Source organism: Ranitomeya imitator, chromosome 10 (genome assembly GCF_032444005.1).
Source record: "Ranitomeya imitator isolate aRanImi1 chromosome 10, aRanImi1.pri, whole genome shotgun sequence".
NCBI lineage: Eukaryota > Metazoa > Chordata > Amphibia > Anura > Dendrobatidae > Ranitomeya > Ranitomeya imitator.
Window position 1 is genome coordinate 27463741 of NC_091291.1, and position 19072 is coordinate 27482812.

At 43.9% G+C, this 19072-nt stretch overlaps 1 protein-coding gene across 1 annotated transcript in view; it reads left to right on the plus strand.

Moving 5' to 3' along the window:
* Window positions 1-14488, plus strand: part of NECTIN2 (nectin cell adhesion molecule 2) — a 66648-nt gene extending 52160 nt beyond the window's left edge. The window contains exons 8-10 of the mRNA XM_069742948.1: window positions 4148-4208; window positions 11677-11745; window positions 13890-14488. Of these exons, the coding sequence (XP_069599049.1) occupies window positions 4148-4208; window positions 11677-11745; window positions 13890-14051 (292 nt within the window). The 3' untranslated portion in view covers window positions 14052-14488. The remainder of the gene's footprint in view (window positions 1-4147; window positions 4209-11676; window positions 11746-13889) is intronic.
* Window positions 14489-19072: the final 4584 nt, after the last annotated feature.

Sequence of the window (19072 nt, forward strand, 5' to 3'; positions counted from 1 at the left end):
CTACTGGAAGTATTGAGGTGTCCACACACTTTAGATGGCAGGTTTGACAAACGCTCCTTTGTAATAATGCCTGTCACTCCCGACTTGCTCAGATACATGAATGATTAGTACGGCCCAAGCGTACACATGTTCTCTATGGAGAGAGTAGAGTAAAGTTGGCCATACACACAAGATGACTATCGGCAGAAGCTTTTTCTTCTGACTTCCCCATACACCCGAGTGCTAGGTTCGACAGATTAGAAAGGAGAAAGCTGCCGCCAGTCTCCTCTGCCTTCAAAAGAAAAGGATCGCACTTTGAAATTCCATTAATGTACAAGAAAATCATTACTCCATTCTCCTTGATTCAACACTTTATTTGGTTATCATGTGCAAAAACAATTAAAAACTTCAAGCCACTGATGCGTTTTGGAATAAACGCGTCAGTGGCTTGACACCAAGGAGGCTATTGGAGTAGATGTAGTAAGTAGTGTTGAGCGAGTGTACTCGTTGCTCGGGTGGTCTCCGAGTACTCGGAGATTAAGTCTTCATCGCCTCAGCAGCATGATTTGTGGCTACTAGACAGCTTGAACACATGTGGGGATTCCCTAGCAACCAGGGAACCCCCACATGTACTCAGGCTGGGGAGTAGCTGTAAATCATTCAGCTGTGGCGATGAAAACTTAATCTCCGAGCAGTTACAAATACTCGGAGAACACCAGAACACCCGAGCAACGAGTACACTCGCTCATCACTAGTAGTAAGCGATTGTCCGTTGATTGACGTTCCGTTTGCCCCATTCTTCTCTTCCCTGGCATAGTCTGCCGGGAGAATCAGGAGTCCCTCTTACGGATGGTCTTCTGGTCCCTCCGTAATCGGTGGATTCTTCCAGTTGTCATCTAGTGGTGGTGGGAGGGCTTTAGCCATTCCCAGAAGTTTCTCGTAGAAGCTTGTCTTTCTAGATAACAAAGGAGTCAGGTGTTCCCTCGATATCATTCCCTCTATATTGACTGCCAGGGAAGTGTCAGAAGGCCACGATACCCATCGGATGACCGGCCAGTTCTGCCGAAACTAGAGGGTTTCAGCTGATTTTTAATCAAATGTATATTCTAAATTGCTTACAACCTAAGGTGGGCACAGCATTCCCTCTAAAATCCCATAAAAGGTACTGTATATTTAATAACCATAATAATCTTTTATTTTTATAGCGCTAACATATGCCGCAGTGCTTTAAATTTGCACACATCATCATCGCTGTCCCCAATGGGGCTCACAATCCAAATTCCCTATGAGTATTTCTTTGGAATGTGGGAGGAAACCAGAGTACCCGGAAGAAACCCATGCAAACACGGAGAGAACATACAAACTCCTTGCAGATGTTGTCCTGGGTGGGATTTGAACCCAGGGCTCCAGCGCTGCAAGTGCTAATCACTGCGCCACCGTGCTTAGAATTAAAATAGTAATATCCATACATTTACTAATGACTGCTACCTATTATCCAGTTGACTTCAGTGTGTGAATAAGGGCAGACAAACGGACCGCGTCCCGACCTGTGGACACCAGTCTGAGGAAGCCTTTAAGGCTACGTTCACATTTGCGGTGCGTCGGGCGCAACCGCGGCGACCCATGCGCCCCTATATTTAACATGGGGGGCGCATGGACATGCGTTTTGTTGCGTTTTGTGACGCATGCGTTTTTTGGGCGCAAGCGTCAGGGCGCAGAGGACGCTGCTTGTTGCATTTTTTTTGCGCTATAAAAATGAACGCATGCGTCACAAAACGCAGCATTTTGCATGCGTTTTTGCATGCGTTGTGCGTTGCGTCGCCGACGCAGCACACAACAACGCAAATGTGAACGTAGCCGAACCCCCTTCAAGACCCAGCATGTTTCCACCTTTCTCACCCTGCCAATTTTTACACTTCTGACCGCTGTCACTTTATGAGGTTATAACTCTGGAACGCTTCAACGGATCCTGATGATTCTGACATTGTTTTTTCGTGACATATTGTACTTCATGTTAGTGGTAAAATTGCTTTGATATGACTTGCGTTTATTTGTGAAAAAAATGGAAATTTGGCATATCATACAATTTAGTCATATCACACAAAATGGTTAATAAATAACATTTCCCACATGTCTACTTTATATCAGCACAATTTTGGAACCAAAATTTTTTTTCGTTAGAAAGTTATAAGGGTTAAAATTTGACCCGTGATTTCTAATTTTTTCAACAAATTTTACAAAACCATTTTTTTTTAGGGACCACATCACATTTGAAGTCACTTTGAGGGGTCAATATGAAGGAAAATACCCAAAAGTGACACCATTCTAAAAACCCCTCAAGGTGCTCAAAATCACATTCAAGAAGTTTATTAACCCTTCAGGTGCTTCACAGCAGCTAAAGGAACGTGGCAGGAAAAAATGAATGTTTAACTTTTTAGTCACAAAAATCATCTTTCAGCAACAATTTTTTTATTTTCACAATTGTGAAAGGAGAAAATGGACCCCAAACATTGTTGTGCAATTTCTACTGAGTACACCCATACCCCATATATGGGGGAAAACCACAGTTTGGGCCCACGGCAGGGCTCGGAAGGGAAGTAGCACCTTTTGACTTTTTGAACGCAAATTTGGTTGGATTTAATAGCGGATGCCATGTCACGTTTGAAGAGCCCCTGATGTGCCTAAACATTGGAAAACCCCAAGTGACCCCATTTTGAAAACTATACCCTTCAAGGAACTTATCTAGCTGTGTGGTGAGCACTTTGAACTCCAAGGTGCTTCACAGTAGTTTAGAACGTAGAGACGTGAAAAAAAAAAATCATATATTTTTTCCATAAAAATGATATTTCAGCAACTATTTTTTTATTTTCACAAGTAAAAAAGGAGAAAATGGACCACAAAAGTTGTTTTGCAGTTTCTCATGAGTACGCCGATACCCCATATGTGGGGGAAAACTACTGTTTGGGCGCACGGCAGGGCTCGGAATGGAAGCAGTACGTTTTGGATTGCAGACTTTGATGGAATGGTCTGCAGGCGTCATGTTGCGTTTGTAGAGCCCCTGATGTATCTAAACAGTGGAAACCCCCCACAAGTGACCCCATTTTGGAATCTACACCCCTGAATGAATTTATCTAGAGGCATAGTTTTATAGTATTGATTTATAATGCTTTTTGTTTTACTGGTGTATGAATTTATAATGTGGCGGTATATGTAAGATGTGAGGGGTACATCAGATTTATAAAAGTGTGTTGTGTCAACAGGGTATAAACAAATTTTATTAATTTGTGGACATGTTGTATGCTTTGAAGCAATCCTTAATGCAAAGGCCAGGTTTCTCAGTGCAGGTTTCACAATGGTAAATTGTGTCCTTTCGGATTCCCCTCTTGGAGCATAATCTGCACCGTTTTTGTGATCGTCCTGTCCTCGCTGTTTGGGGAACCTGTCCTGGGAAATGTTGACCTGGGACAATACGGGCACTATCAGATGCAGATATACTGGAACCCTCACCTCCCCGAGTGCCAAACATTAGGGCCTTGATGACATCCTCCTGAAACTGAAGGAAGGTCCCCGTATTGCCTGCAGCTCTGAACAGCACAAGAGGATTGTACATTGCCATCTGTACAATGTGCACGACCAATTTTTTGTACCATACTTTGGCTTTTCGCATGGCACTGTATGGTTGGAGGACCTGATCTGAGAGATCCACACCCCCCCCATGTACCGATTGTAATCCAAGATACAACCTGGCTTTGGGATTTGTTTGCTTCTAGGTAAAATAACGTGCTCCATATAAACCAGACAAATGGTTAGATTTCCAATTCCAAAATGCTGCAAGTTTTTGTGGTAGGTTTTGGAAAGAAATCTCTCTAGTGCCACCTTTAGGTCTTGGCTCCTCTGTAGACAGCGTACAGGCTAGGATTCTGTTAAGTTGGGTGATATTCCCATTGTGGAGATCTAGTCCTCGATGTGGTGTGAACAGTGTCTACAGTGCACGCTCGTAGAAATTCTGATAATCCGGTCACGACATATAGCAGATGTCGCAGTGTTCATGTGAAGGACTCTCGCCCAACCCCTTTTCATTTACATTCATCCCCTTGATTCTTCATTTGCAGGACGATATTATGCTCTAGATTTTCTTATTCTTACACGATTTTTCTTTTTCCATAAGGTTAGATGCACCACCTGCATATAAACCGCCACCTCCATCTCTAAAGCTGCAAACGGAACAGGTAAAAAAATATATAAATATATATACGGTATATATTATGGTATATAAATGTCTTCTGCTTTATATACTATATTCTGCTATGAAACACAGTTATAAAAAAAACACCCTACGTACTTGCCGTTTAACATTAATCCTCTCTCCTATTAATCCTCCATCCCATATGGTGCAGTGGGAGTCACCTCCTAAGATGACATCTGTGTCCTCCGGTGTAACGTGCACTTTCCAGTAAACAAGTGGTTTTCTAATAGATATTATATATTAGATGAATATTCGATAATTGCGGACGTGACTGGCTCAGTGTGCCGGAACTGCCTTTACATGGCTTGCATTATTCGGTATGTGTGGTGTACAGGGACCAAATATGTGCTTATCTGAACAAGTGCCCGGGAGGAGCAGCAGATGTTCAAAAACAGAGCGTATGGTCAATGGATATCTCAGATGTATTGGCCTCGTCATACGGCCATCTAATGCTTATGGGGGACTCCCTAGCTCTTACCCAACAGATGCTGAGCAAGAAGTCAGCTTGTCAAATTGCAACAGCCAATTCCCTTATTTTCATGGGAGATGAGCAGTGCATGACTGAGAGATCATCGGGGAGATGGCTGTCAGTCGAATATGCGCTCTGTCTACCTGTGTGGCTCAACTGGTGAGGTGAATCATCCAAGCCCAAGCTCCTGGTGGGTGCATGGGCCATGAGCGTCAGTGTAGCAGACGGGAGAGGCACACAGGGCACAAATAGCTGAGGGACTGGAGGCCGCAGGCTGAGGGACTGGAGGCCGCAGGCAGGCTGCAGGCTGAGGGTTTGGAGGCCACAGGAAGGCTGCAGGCTGAGGGACTGGAGGCTGCAGGCAGGCTGAGGGACTGGAGGCCGCGGGCAGGCTGCAGGCTGAGGGACTGGAGGCCGCAGGGAGGCTGCAGGCTGAGGGTTTGGAGGCCACAGGCAGGCTGCAGGCTGAGGGACTGGAGGCCGCAGGCAGGCTGAGGGACTGGAGGCCGCAGGCAGGCTGCATGCTGAGGGACTGAAAGCCACAGGCAGGCTGCAGGCTGAGGGACTGGAGGCCGCAGGCGGGGATTTGTGAATAGACAAACTAAGTCTTAACACAGGTGTGTGTCTTGGTGAGCCCTATATAGGCCCAGGGAGATGATCACATGGGATCACGCCCGGCCATCTACAAAGCTCACCAGTGAGCACAACAGAGTTTAGTAAACTGTAGTCAGGGAAGCAAAGCTGGGATCTGGGACAGGTGCGTAAAATTACTATTGAAGGAGTTTTGGCTCTTTTACAAAAGAGCTATCAATCTATTGCTTCACTATACACCAGTGTTCCCCAAGTCCGGTCCCCAAGAGCCACCAACAGGTCACGATTTCAGGGTTTCCTTGGTATTGCACAGGTGATGGAATTATTGCCTGTGCAGATGATGCAATTATCACCTGTGCAATACTAAGGAAATCCTGAAAACATGACCTGTTGGTGGCTCTTGAGAACCGGACTTGGAGAACACTGCTATACACATACCAGCTCGGACAATCTTGAGAACCTTCCTTCTTTCTCCTGACATCTGCTACATACACAATATAGTTGGCTTGACCGGCTGAAGTTGGCCCGGTTTGACTGACTTGTGTGTATGGTGCATGACACCTCTATTCTATCCCCTGCACAAAATGACAGACAACAAGAAACCAATAAATTGAAATCCAGTTTACACCAAGGATATCATCCTGATGTTAGTCCACCCGTCACCGAATTTCACCCTGGTAGATGAAGCACTGGCAATGAAGAATAAAGCAATTTGTGTTTCGCAAAGGAAACAATGGATCCATTTAACCACATGAGTATCAAGTAACTAAAAGTAGCAGAAGTCAAAAAGTCTCAGCGCTCTTGTTGGTGCAGAAAAGAAGCTAAAGGACAACCTTGAGATGTTATTGTAGGAAAGCAACAATGAAGTCTTCTTGCTGTTCTTTCTTTGGGAGAGAAGTGAAACATATCGTAGCTGACTGCATAGCTGGATGTTTTTATACTTTTATAGTGAGGTTTTATTTATTTTTTAATAAACCTGGTTGTGAGATTTTTATTCTCTGGCACTCATTGATCCAAGTGTTGAACACCTATGGGAACACGTCCGTCTTCCTGTGACTACTACTATCAAGGATTGTCCAAGTTGGATTTTAAATGAATTTTTCACGCCCCTCAACTTTTGGATCAGCCACCAAATTGTGCCTTCCCTGTGCAGGAGCTGCAGCACAGCTCCATTCCCTTGAGCGCTTCTGTGCAGGAGAAAAGCTGAAGGTATCTACTGAGGCGTTGAACTCCAATGTACAGCCTGATAGATCTAACCTACTACCTTTACAGGTGTCGTCTTGTATAACCCTCTTGCACCTGTATCCTGTCTATACCCTAGAGATACACCCATGCTTCTGCCCCTTCGATCTCACAATTAGTGGAGGTCCCAGAGCTCTGACCCTTATTAATTATATTTTTATAGTTTATTCTAGAGATCTAGCAAAATATCATATGATGAATTGCAAGGCCCAGGAGGTCGAGAAGACGACTTCCTCTTGGGTTCGGTGCACATGACCGTTTTCTCTTCATCCAAGAAAAACGGTCCGATGAGGGAGATCAGTGTCCGATGAAGAGAAAACTGTCCTGGGTCTGATCATGGTCGTATCCGACCATTTTTCTGGGAGATGGAGAGAAAAAAAATTCTAGATTTTCTTTATTACATCAGTGAGTGAACATGTCATCCAAGTGCTGGTCCAATGTTTTCCATGGACCCAAAGACTTGCACTGCTAATTGTAGTCCAACAATCTGCTCAAAATTGGACACGTCAATGAGCGTTTTTTCCTCGGTCCGAGGAAAAAATGATCATGTGCTCAACCACCTGTGGTTGTGTTGGGTACGACAGCTTACCGTGGGCTGAGCCGCAGTCCTGGACACAGTGAGATAAGTATGGATGTTACTTTTATCGAGCAGTTCTCCAACGAGCATCGATGATACTTCCTCTTGTGATTTATAGGCATCTTGGGGCTTGTAGAATAATAGCCTTTTCTTAGGCTTAGCCCATCTGTATAAAATTCCAGAAAACCAGCCGTCATGTACCTGTTCAGCATATTTGGAAGGGGGCTCTCAATCGTGCCTCCGATGGGCCCAATTTGCACCCGTTCCACCAGCAATGATGACATTTGAAGCAAATAAGGCAATCTGAACACATTTTCATCAGCCGGGAACAGAGATATCATTTTGCCTCTATAGACTACTAGATTATCAGTGCAAGTGTTAATTATGGGTAATTTTGGGCTCTTCTGTCTTTCCTTTAGATAGACTAAACTACCAAAAGTAATTGGTCAATTAGACGTAAAGCTGACTGCAGACGGAACGTTACACTTTTAGTTTTTAAATGCGACTCATGAAATGCGCTCCACGCAATCAGTAGTTAGAGGCGTATTGTGAAAACTTTAATTTCCTCCGGCATCGAAATATCCAGAATTCAGAGTGGCCCCATAATCTATTGACTACTATTTAAAGGGTTGTTCTCAACCTTCATAGATGGATATTGATAAATAGTGGTTGTAAAAACACACCCATTTTGCAATTTACGGTTTATTAACATTTTGAGCCTTTACATCTCGTAACATAGGAGACCGAGCACCGCTTTTGTCTACATTTTAGTTAACTTTGCTAAAGCTGGCTGAGATTCGGTCACGGTCCACTACAGCGACCCTGGTCAGCTTCAAAACAATGCTTACGAATTCGATAGAAGAGGTCTTGTAAGCGCTGCCCATGTTCTGCTGTCTAGCAGAGGTGGTCGGTCTGCAAGGCAACAAATTGTAAACACAACCAAAAGTGTTAATATCTCAAGAATGGCTGGAAATTTTAATAAGCAGAAAATTGCAACGTTTTGTTTTAACAAGCACTATCTGAAAATACTCATTGTATGAAGATGGGAATATCCCAGGTTAAAACCTTGGCATAGTCTCATCTCGGGGAGCCAGATTGGCCAACAGAACTGTAAGACTGCAGCAGACTGCAATCCCATGCAAAGCTAACTTTGGGGCAGATCAATTCTTGCTGGCGTTGAACCCTTATGCTACAAACCTGTTCCGTGTCTGGACTCTGTTCCCTACACCCGGTTTGGCTAAACTTTCTTGTGCTCCATGTCTGACTTTCCAAATAGCCAGGTGTGCTCCCATGTGTTGAGCATCCTAGGCCTAAATAAGGCCTCCCAAGACACACCTGTATTCTGGTATTAAGACTAAAAATTTCTCTATGCACAGCAACCTATCTGCAGTCTCCAGGATGCCTTCTGTCAGCCTGCGGCTTCCATGGTATTCAGACCTTCTAGTTACTCTAGAGTTCTGTCTGCTATCTATGTCATGTCTTCTGAGATCTCTGCTACATGTCTGACTGTGGCTTCCGAGATGTCTCCTGTCCACCTGTAACTTCTATGGACTTCTCTAGATACTCCGGAGTTTTGTCTGCAGTCTCCAGGACATCTTTTGGCTGCTTGTGGTTTCCATTTCCTCAGTTACTAGTCTGCCTGCGGCCTTCAGTATCTTTACAAGTTGTGTACAGTCTTCAGAATGTCTCCTGTCTGCCTGTGGCTTCCAGTATCAATATAGAGTAGGGTTGGCCCAAAGTACAGTTGTTCTACGCAGAACTGGGACACAGGTCAAGATGACTGCATAGATGGTATTGTGCAAATACACGGTTTTCATTAATGATTATCAACTGTCCAATGTGCATGAGAGATTTTGACCAGTCCAATAGTTTACCACCATTGAAAAGTTGTCGCCTGAGGTGCGTGGCAATGGCCTATCCTCCATCCCAACTAAGCTAACCATGAGAGGGGAGTAGCAACAGTAAGACCCATCTAACACTTACAAAACCTCCTCTGGGAACAAGCTAACCTGCTTGATCATTGTTCTCTCCGACATTTATCTATTGTGCAAGGACAGTTTTAGCATCTGTCTGGCATTCCCTCCAAATATCCCTGGAAATAATTTAAAAGGGGTGTTGTCCACTTTAGGGAAAAAAGGGCATTTTTGGGGGGGGGGCAGGGGGCATGTATTCTTGTCTAAATCAACTTTTGTACAGCAGATCCCAGAAGTATTCACCCCCTTAGCTTTTTACCTATTTTCTTTTCATTACAGCTTGTTTTAAATATTTTTGTAACTAGATTTGTGTGTGATGCATCAGCCATACCTCTCGTCGGGGGAGGATGGCTCTGTGCCATGCCTCCCATGAAGGGGAACTTTTTCATTTTGTGCTGTGCCTCCCGGTGGTAGGGGGCTCTGTACCGTGCCTCCTGGGGGTGGTTGCTCTATGCCGTGCCTTTCACCGGTGGGAGGGCCTTTTTGCCGTGCCTTTCGTCAGGGTAGGCTCTGTGCTGTGCCTCCAGGGGGGCTCTGTGCCGTGCCTCCCAACTGTAGGGGGCTCTGTGTGTGCCTCCTGGGGGTGGGGCTCTGTGCAATGCCTCTTGTCGCCGGGGGCGCTGTGCTGTGTCTCTCGTCGGGTGGGGAGCGGGGCTTTATGTGCCATGCCTCCAATCTCAATATATCATTATCCTTGGGGGTAAGTGGATGTAAGGTGGTGGGTACTTGGTTTACCAACAACTACCAGCACAGCTAAAGAAGATCTGATAAGATGGTGTTAATACCATCCAAAAACATGGAAGGTGGAACTAGAGTAGGCAGAGAATGTGTGACCCCTTAATAAATCCTTAAACAGGCAAATGACTGCCTATCTTTCATCCTGGGAGGAAGCATATTTCCCTGGTGATATCAGCAATGAGGAATGTTGGGGGGATGGATTGTATTTTTCATGCTGAAAGGTACAAAGTCCTAATGAGCTACAGTATATTACGCAATTGGCTTGTAAATTCGTGCAACAAGCAGGCTGGTAACATCTGAGGTCGTATCATAGTGCTACTCCTCTCACACAAGACACTAAAGTTGGACAAACCCTTGAGATAACCGTAGATCGAATCTGGATACCTTCCAACCCCTGTACACATGGACGCTCAACTTGGCAGCACGCGCATGTATTCTCAATAGGGAGTGGGGAATAGGCTACTGCCAGACAACTCTAGTTCTCCGGGTCAATAAGCTGCTGCTAAAGGATTGGGCATGTTCAAATCAAACTACCCGAACATCCAGAGGCAGACCCCTTACAAATGACATGGTCCGCCGTTCCTGCTGAAATCGGTGAGGGACGTCCACTGTACATTGATCTAAAACTTTCTTTGACCCAGCTGAAGAATTGGTTGAAGGGCCGCGGTGTAGGAGATGTCACTGGCATCTTGCTGCTCCTACGAAGCCCAGTCTGTTACTGGACTTCACGGGAGATCATATTTTTAATGGTCTAAATTATCGTATGTTCAAGTCCCATACGGGTCTAAAAAAAAATGATATAAAAACAGTTTTAAAAGATTTAAAAATATATATATATATACATTTTTTAATTTCTTCTTTTGCCCAATGAAAAATAAAGAAATAAAAATACTCTGTAAAATTATATATAAAATTGAAACTCTGTAAAAAATTAAAAAGTAAAGCCAGAGACAATTTTTTGGTCACTGCACCCCTCAAAAAAATGCAATAAACACAGATTTAACAATTTTTTTTTTATTCCAAAATTGTGCCAACAGAAACTACAGCTCCTGATGCAAAAAAACAAACGCAAAACAGAAAACAAACCACCAAGCCCTCGTCCAGCTCCTTCGACACATAGAAAGTAGTTGGTCATAGAAAATGTTGACACAAACAAGTTTGTAATAAAAAAAAAAAAAACAAACAAAAAGGTTTAAATTTGGTATCGCTGTAATTGTACTAACCTGGAAACCAAGTTGCCCCAAGTTATTTTTACCTTGTAGTGAACCACTATTAGAGCGAAGCCCAAAAAATGACAAAATTGATGGAATGACCAAATAGAACATTATGGCTCTAGGAAGAAAAAAGATAAACAAACAAAAGGTTAAAAATGAAAAATGAATTTGGGTTCAACATTATAACCCCAATTCCCGCCCCCCCCCAATAACACTTGTTATGCTCTATTAGATTGGATATCGCCGATCTACATTTACACCTGTCCGATCAATTAGACCATCAGCCATCACTTGTTATCTTTGTAGGAACCTGACGGCAAGGGTTTAATTGTTCTGCAGCGACACCATGGGTAAACTGAGAATTGCACCCTTTCTGTTGACGTTGGATGGGCTATCCATGTAATGCACGGAATTGCAGCGTCCCCCAGTGTTAGATGTCCCTTATTGCTAGTCTGTGGCCAAAGTGATGGTCAGAATAGTGGTCACCATATAGTTCTCTGTGGTGATCAGAAGCTCCTAGAACATCCATCATGAAGCCACCCTCAACAATCGTTCCCCACCCCCACACCCAGTTGCCTCTGCCCCCAGTCAGGTTTCCATATTGGCAACCTGCAAACATTCTAACATGGTCTTGATTTTATTTTCAGCCTTCTGGGCAAGAGACTTTACTGAAGAAACTACCACCTCAACATGAGATCAATTACGATGAGGAAATGGTAAGAGATCTTAATTTTTCTAAATTTATCGCTTAAGCTGTGATTTCCGCTCCTCCTTGTGGCGTCTCGAAGTTGTAAGTCATGTGTTGCAAAAGCTTTAGTGCCCAGTGAATAATGCCTTGGATAGTGGCACCTTCCAGATGTCATTTACTAGTCCTAAGGGTGAAGGCACAATTGGTAGATGGGTGGATGCATATTTAGATGGATTGATTCACTTAATGGCTGGAAATATGGATGGATAAACAAGTGAAAAGAATGGGGTTGGATGGGTAAAAATATGGAAGGAAGAATGGAGTGGTCTGTAGACGGCTGGGTGGATGAGTCATTACGCAGACCGGTAGATGGGTAGGTGCATAGGTAAGTTTACAGATGGATGGAAATATGGATAGACAAATGGAGAGCATGGGTGGGTAATTGATGGGTGGTTCATTGGCTTGACAAGATGGATGAGCGGATTAATAGATAAGTGGGAATAAGTACATAAATAGGTTGAGTGTGTTTATGTTTAGTGACAATATCTCCTAGATATATAAACATAAGGATGAATGACCTCGGAGAGATCAAAACATCCAACACCGCGGAGACACCATCACTTGTTTCTCAACGCAAACAATAAATAGCCAGGTCTTTCACCGGGAAGGAACAACCACGGGAAGGGCAGCATCCAAAAAGGAAAACCACCTATGCCCTTTGGATCCTGCCCTTCCCGTGGTTGTTCCTTCCTGGTGAAAGACCTGGTTATTTATTGCTTGCATTGAGAAATACGTGATGGTGTCTCCGTGGTGTTGGATGTTTTGATCTCCCCGAGGTCATTCATCCTTATGTTTATAGCCCTTTTACTAGGCACTGCTCCTAATGGCCAGTTTCCTACTCCACACTGATGAGGGGCAAATACCCCGAAACAGCTGTCTGTGGATGGATACCATGTTTTGGCATAGGTGGTTTTCCTTTTTAGATGCTGCCCTTCCCATGGTTGTTCCTTCCCGGTGAAAGACCTGGCTATTTATTGCTTGCGTTGAGAAACACGTGATGGTGTCTCCGCGGCTTTTCTACATGCAATATCTCTTAGATAGCCACACCTACCAGTTTTTAGTTTCTCGCTTATCACCACTTAAGGGTATGAACGCACAATGTCTTTTTCAGGTGGATTCCGACCAGAATCCGCTTGACTAAGCTCCCCATAAAATGAACATAATGCACAGCAATGTAAAAACGATAATGCTGTGCACCCGTTCTGTCTTGCGTCACGTCTTTTTAACCAAATCATGGTTACTTAAAAGAAGCAACGTGCTCATTGTTATTGGAAGCAGTCTGCTGTCTATACTTAAAAGCATTAGAGTTAAAGACACCGGTGGTGGAGCCGACAGAAGAGACGCTGACGAAGCAGCTTCAGCAAAACATCCACCGGTGTTTTCCTAAAGGGCTTCTCCTTAAAAAAAAAAAAAAAAAACAAGAAAAAAAAACCTAGCAGTGTACATCCCCGAAGGGTGCAGACAGATGAATAGATGGATGATGAATGGATGGGGGTTTGGTGGATCCATGGATGGTCAAGTAGATGGATGGTGTGTGAAAATTTGGATGGCTGGACAAGTGGAGTAGATGGTTGGCTAAGTGGATGGTTGGATGCATGTTTAGTTGGATGGGTTGGTAACAACATGGGTATATAGGCTAGATGGGTGAGTAAATAGATTGGTAGGTAGATGGCTGAGCGGGTACTTAGTAATATGGGTGAAAAGGTAAGTAGATGATCTGAGAATGGTTAGATGGATTGATTGGTGGGAGGATGAAAATATGGGTAGACATATGGAGGGGTGTGGGTGACGGATGGGTGCATAGAATGAGTAGGTTGATGAGTAGATTGATTCATACGTAGGTAGATGGATATATAAGTAAGTAGACGGGCTCATGCATGGTTAGATGGATGGATTGGTTGGTGTATGAAAACACGAAAAGCCAAATGAAGTCATTGGATGGATGAGTAGGTTGATATTTTCATAGATAGGTGATATTATGGATGGGAATATAGAAGGATGTATTGGTGGTTGGGAATATGGCTAATGGATGGATAGGTTAATACTAAAGATGTACAAATACAAATTTTCATGTTTTGTGCCTTTTTAAAACGAATCACCATTGTCTTTCAGTCTCCCCCCAAAGTCAGACACCCAAACCCTCGGCTCCATTTAGACCTTGAGAACGATTACTTGGAACAAGAGAACCCAATCTACAATGAGTTTAACCCTCATGAAAGTGAATCCCCGAGAGAGGACCAAGGCTTTGTGATGTCCCCCGCAGTGTATGTTTGAGGAACATAACCTTTGAGGAAAAAAGGAACTGAGCTCCTTCAACACGCTCCTTGGCCTGCCTCGTATAGACTCCATGCTGGGACCAACAGCCACAGTGCTGTATAAGCGTTGCATACCAGAACGACATTGCATGACGCCAGGTTGTACAAGACGGGGCACGGAAGGAGGTCCTACATGGAGTATGTAGAGATTGCACATAGTGGGGATGGGGCAATATGTACATAGTGACATGATAGTGTATATATAACACTGACAGTGTTAAGCACACAAGGGATGGTAAGTATGAAGACTATGGGTTGTAGGAGTGCGTGGTTGTATGTATGTAAATTTATATGATGAATTATTTTACTAATACTGTGAGTAAACATCTAAAGTTTGTGACTTTGTTAATTTTTTTTTGCCGTCTATTTTTAATAAATCATTAAATCTTTTTATAATTCTGTGAATAATGTCCATTTTTCATTATCTGATGGAACAATCTGTTCAGCTAAAACTTCCCTCGACAAAGTGAATAATTCAATATCTCTGTGTCATGGAGATATAAATACTAGAGCTGAGCAAAAAGTTATTACAGGGCCTCGTTCCGGCGGCCATGTCGGAATCGCCTTCTGATTGCTATACCTGGTGTGACGTCATTGTTTCGGCTGGTGCTATGCCGTCTAGTAATCAGGAGAGGTGTTAAGGAATGGAGGATGTTTGAAAGACTGTGGTCCAGTGGCCATGAACTACCAATATGGAACGGGATGATGGATGACCGTGATGACTGAGCGTGGTCGCCACTGCTTGATACTCGATCAAGCATCTGGGTGCTCGGGCATGCTTGTTACTCGATCTAGCATCTGGGTGCTCGGGCATGCTTGTTACTCGATCTAGCATCTGGGTGCTCGGGCATGCTTGGTACTCGATCTAGCATCTGGGTGCTCGGGCATGCTTGTTACTCGATCTAGCATCTGGGTGCTCGGGCATGCTTGTTACTCGATCTAGCATCTGGGTGCTCGGGCATGCTTGTTACTCGATCTAGTCCTCGGCCCACATGTTTCATGGCTGTCGGCCAATAAAGATGCGGGATTGCTTGTCATACACTGTAATGCCATAGCCATGCTGGCTACTGGCATTACTGTGATTGGCCAGCCACATTTAGTTATTGGGTCTTGCAGAAGACCCGGTGACACCATGCTCATCAGACTATCCTCTAGAAGTAGATCATGGAATGTTTTTATAGGTAGGATAGCTTAGATTAATGTGCCCAGCCATAAATATTATAAAGTTGCGCCCTTTAATGCTTTTCATGCGATACTAAAGAGTGTTTATAACATTTGAAAAAAATGACTTGAGGATCCCCCCCCTTATTTTTTGATAACCAGCCAAGGTAAAGGAGACACTTGGAGGCTTATATTATCAAGCTTGGAAAGTCAATGGATAGCCTAAAAATACCAGCCCGCAGCTGCCCCAGAATTGGCACATCCATTACATGCGCCAATTCTGGAGCTTAGCCCAGCTCTTCCCAATTTCATCTGGTGTGGTGGTAATCGGGGTAATACTTCTTGGGGCTGTCAGCTGGCATCAAGCCCAAGGGTCATTAATGGAGAGAAGTCTATCAGACACCCCCATTACTAGCCCGATAATTAACAACAACAAAAATACACACGGGAAAATGCTTTTTGAGTAAGGCCCCCACATTCTCCCTCGTTCTCCAATAAATTTAAAATGATGCTACCATAAAGCTTTTCCGTCGTAATCCACATTCCCCCGGTTTCTCCGGTGTCTGTGAATAGCAGGAAAGTACAGATATTCACAGGCGCCTGGTAGTGACCACTCATCAGTCGCTGGCTCTAGCTGAGCACAGCTTTGAGCTAGCGGCTCTGATGAGTTGTTCTCACTACCCAATGCCTGTGAATATCTGTACTTTACTGCTATTCACAGATGCCGTATACGAGGAACGTGGACTACATTGGCGGAACTTTGCGGTAACATTTTTGATAATAAATTTGTAAGCGAGGGATACTGTGGGGGAGTCTTTATTCAAATTTTTTTTTCTGTGTTTTTATTTTTGATTACTGAGATTGTAATGGGGTTGTTTAATAGACGCCTCTCCGTTACTTATACATGGGCTTTATGTCCGCTATTACATAGCTGATATCAACCCCCAAAAATATTAAACAGATTGCCACCGCATGAGGGCCATCTGGAAGATCCTGGCAAAGCGCTAGAATTGGCGCATCTAATATGATGTGCCAGTTCTGGGGTGGCCGCGGGCTGGTAATTTATAGGCTGTGAAGGGGCAATATCCATGGATCTTCCCAGCTTGATAATCAGCTCACAGTTGTCTGCTTTACCTTGGCTGGTTATGAAAAATAGGGGGGACCCCACCTGAGAGTCAGAAATGCATCAGGACATCTTCCCCATGCTGTTGCCATTCCATTACAGCACCATTTCCATCCATTTTAGTGATTTTCCTGCCTCCTCTGCCCTCCTGTTAGGGTTTTTGGGAAAAAATGCTTGCGTTTCCCATTGACTTTGATTATAATTGGTGTTTGAGTCGAGCCTCCGATATGCTCAATTCTAGTAAAGCGCGCTCAAGCATTTTAGTGCTCGCTCCTCACTAGTGGATGACCATCAAAGGCTAATTTGAATTCCTTCCAGACTCCACATAGGGCAATCACACTAGTCCCCTCGATCAACATCCCGTTTCCAGAATCTAATAGTCACAACCTGTAATATATATATATATTTTTTTTTAAAAGGCATCCAGACTCTCCTTGTACTTTTTCGTGAGTCGACCATAACAACATCAGAAGAGCTTTAGTCTTACTGTTTGCACAGGAAAGAATACAGTCTCACCGCTTTTACTGTAAAGAATCCTAGTCTGTTCCACTTGCACTCTATCTACCCATCTTTCCAAGAATATGAAGTACCAGGTATATAAACGGTGCACTGGCCTTCATATAGAGAAGACCTATCGTAAAGAGGAGAAGAATGCAATAAAATAGAGAATTTTAAAATGTAAATTATACAACTATATAGAAATAGTAATTATATTGGCTACCTAGATTATTTACTTTTTGTTAGCCACTCTATCCTGGGACCCAAGATACTTTCTATGTCAGTACGTAATCAGTGCGGAGTATAAAAGGGGCTGGCTCTGTTCAATCGCTAAACCAACCCCCTTTCTGTCTCCCATCACCTATGAAAGAGAAGGGGGCTGGTTTAGCTATACAAGTAAGCAGTCAAATTGTGACGACTGGGTCAGAATATGTCCAAAAGGACAGGTCTTATGGGGCAGGACGGGGAAACTAGGTGATTGTAATGGCTGTGGGGTAATTTCCCGCCTTTTTTTTCCATCCCAATAATATATCCCCTGTGATTTATGTACAGCTAAATACGTCCTTGGTATATTGTATATACAATACCCTGTCTGAACGTAAACTGTAAAAAAGCTGCCGCCTCGTGGTCAGAAAGGTGAAGTCCCCAATATAAACGAAGCACTTGTACCATGAAATTAAGTACAATGGGAATTTGTAGACCTCGTGACTAATGAATAAGTAATAATAAAGGGATGGGTTGGGGTCTAAGGTCTGTAAACTGGGGATTTGGTCCAAGGTCTATGTACTGGGAGAACTGGTCTGGTGTCTGCAAAGAGAAGGGTTCTGGTGTGGGGTCAGTAATTCTAGAGGTTTAGATCGAAGGTCCGCAAATTTAGGGGTTGTGGTTTGTATACATGGGAAGCTTTGGTGTGGAGTCTGTAAACAATGGGGGGCTGTGGACGTACAGAGGGTTATAGCGTTACAATCTTGGGGTCTCTATAACATGGGAAGGTCCAGTGTGTAGTCTGTAAAATAGGGTTGGTGGGGGAGTTTTGGTCTAGTCTGTATACAGAGGGTTACGGTCTCTAAACGTAGGAAGTTGTGGCTTGGGATACAGGTGGATACTGGTCTGGTGTTTGTACAAAGGGTTGAGTTTGGCATAAATGTGGATCTGGGGTCTACATTTAGCGTTTTTGTGGTGTAGTGGGTGCTGAAGAAGCAGTTGCACTTGGGCTTTTGAGCTTAGGAGGACCCAACATGTTCCTTTGGATCCTATAAGACCAACACTATTCATAGTTGGAGATTTGCAAATGGGGTCCACAAAGACAACACACCAGTGCGTAACTTGAAGATGAATTGTTTAGGTGTAGACTCTGTGAAGGGGGTTCTTTAGGCTGGGCACATGTCCTGTTTAAATGGGCGAGGTATAAGAGAAATGGTTGCGATTTTTCTTCCCACCACTGGATTGTTCCTCATGTTCCTTTTTCAAAAGTTGACAAATATGTGTTCTAGTAAGCGAGGACGGGGGTGTGGAGATATTTTTTTTATTTTGTGAAATGTGTCTATGATGAGGCACGGAGCCGGAGTATACAGTATAATATACTAGGCACAGACATGCGGAGGCCATTAATCAGGAGTACGAAGAACAGACAGACAGGCAGGACTGATATTGAGCAAAGTCACAGGGCATAGCAGAGATTGAGGCTGAGCTTGTTCCGGGATGTGAGGTGCATGAGAAGTACAAACGGGAAGAATGGAGAAGACTTCAAGAACACCGGCCAAGCAGAGATGAGGTGACAGTGACGGCATTTCCGGGACTTCCAATATATCTTATCCGTTCTCCCTCCATCCTATGTGCCCTAAGCTTCACATCATCCTAACCCTCCTGGTTCATGAATAAAACACCATTAATGACTCAGTTGGCGAAGATCTGGTAGATGAGACTTTGGGGATGAGATGGGCATCTCCACTTCGGTCAAAAAGTTGGACTTTCACCTTTGTTCGCAGTGAATACTTCCCAACTTTCTCAGAACCTCTCCTGGAATAAAAAAAAACCAGACCCCAACATTATCCTCTGTTTGCCACTTGGAGTGAACCATCAGATTGTGTCCCTCTCCCATCCAAATTCGCTTTTGGAGGGGGAAATGGTTCAATGAAGGGTGCGACCTGTAAAACGTGGTTATGAAATAAGAACCGCTCCAGCTCCTTCAGTCCCTG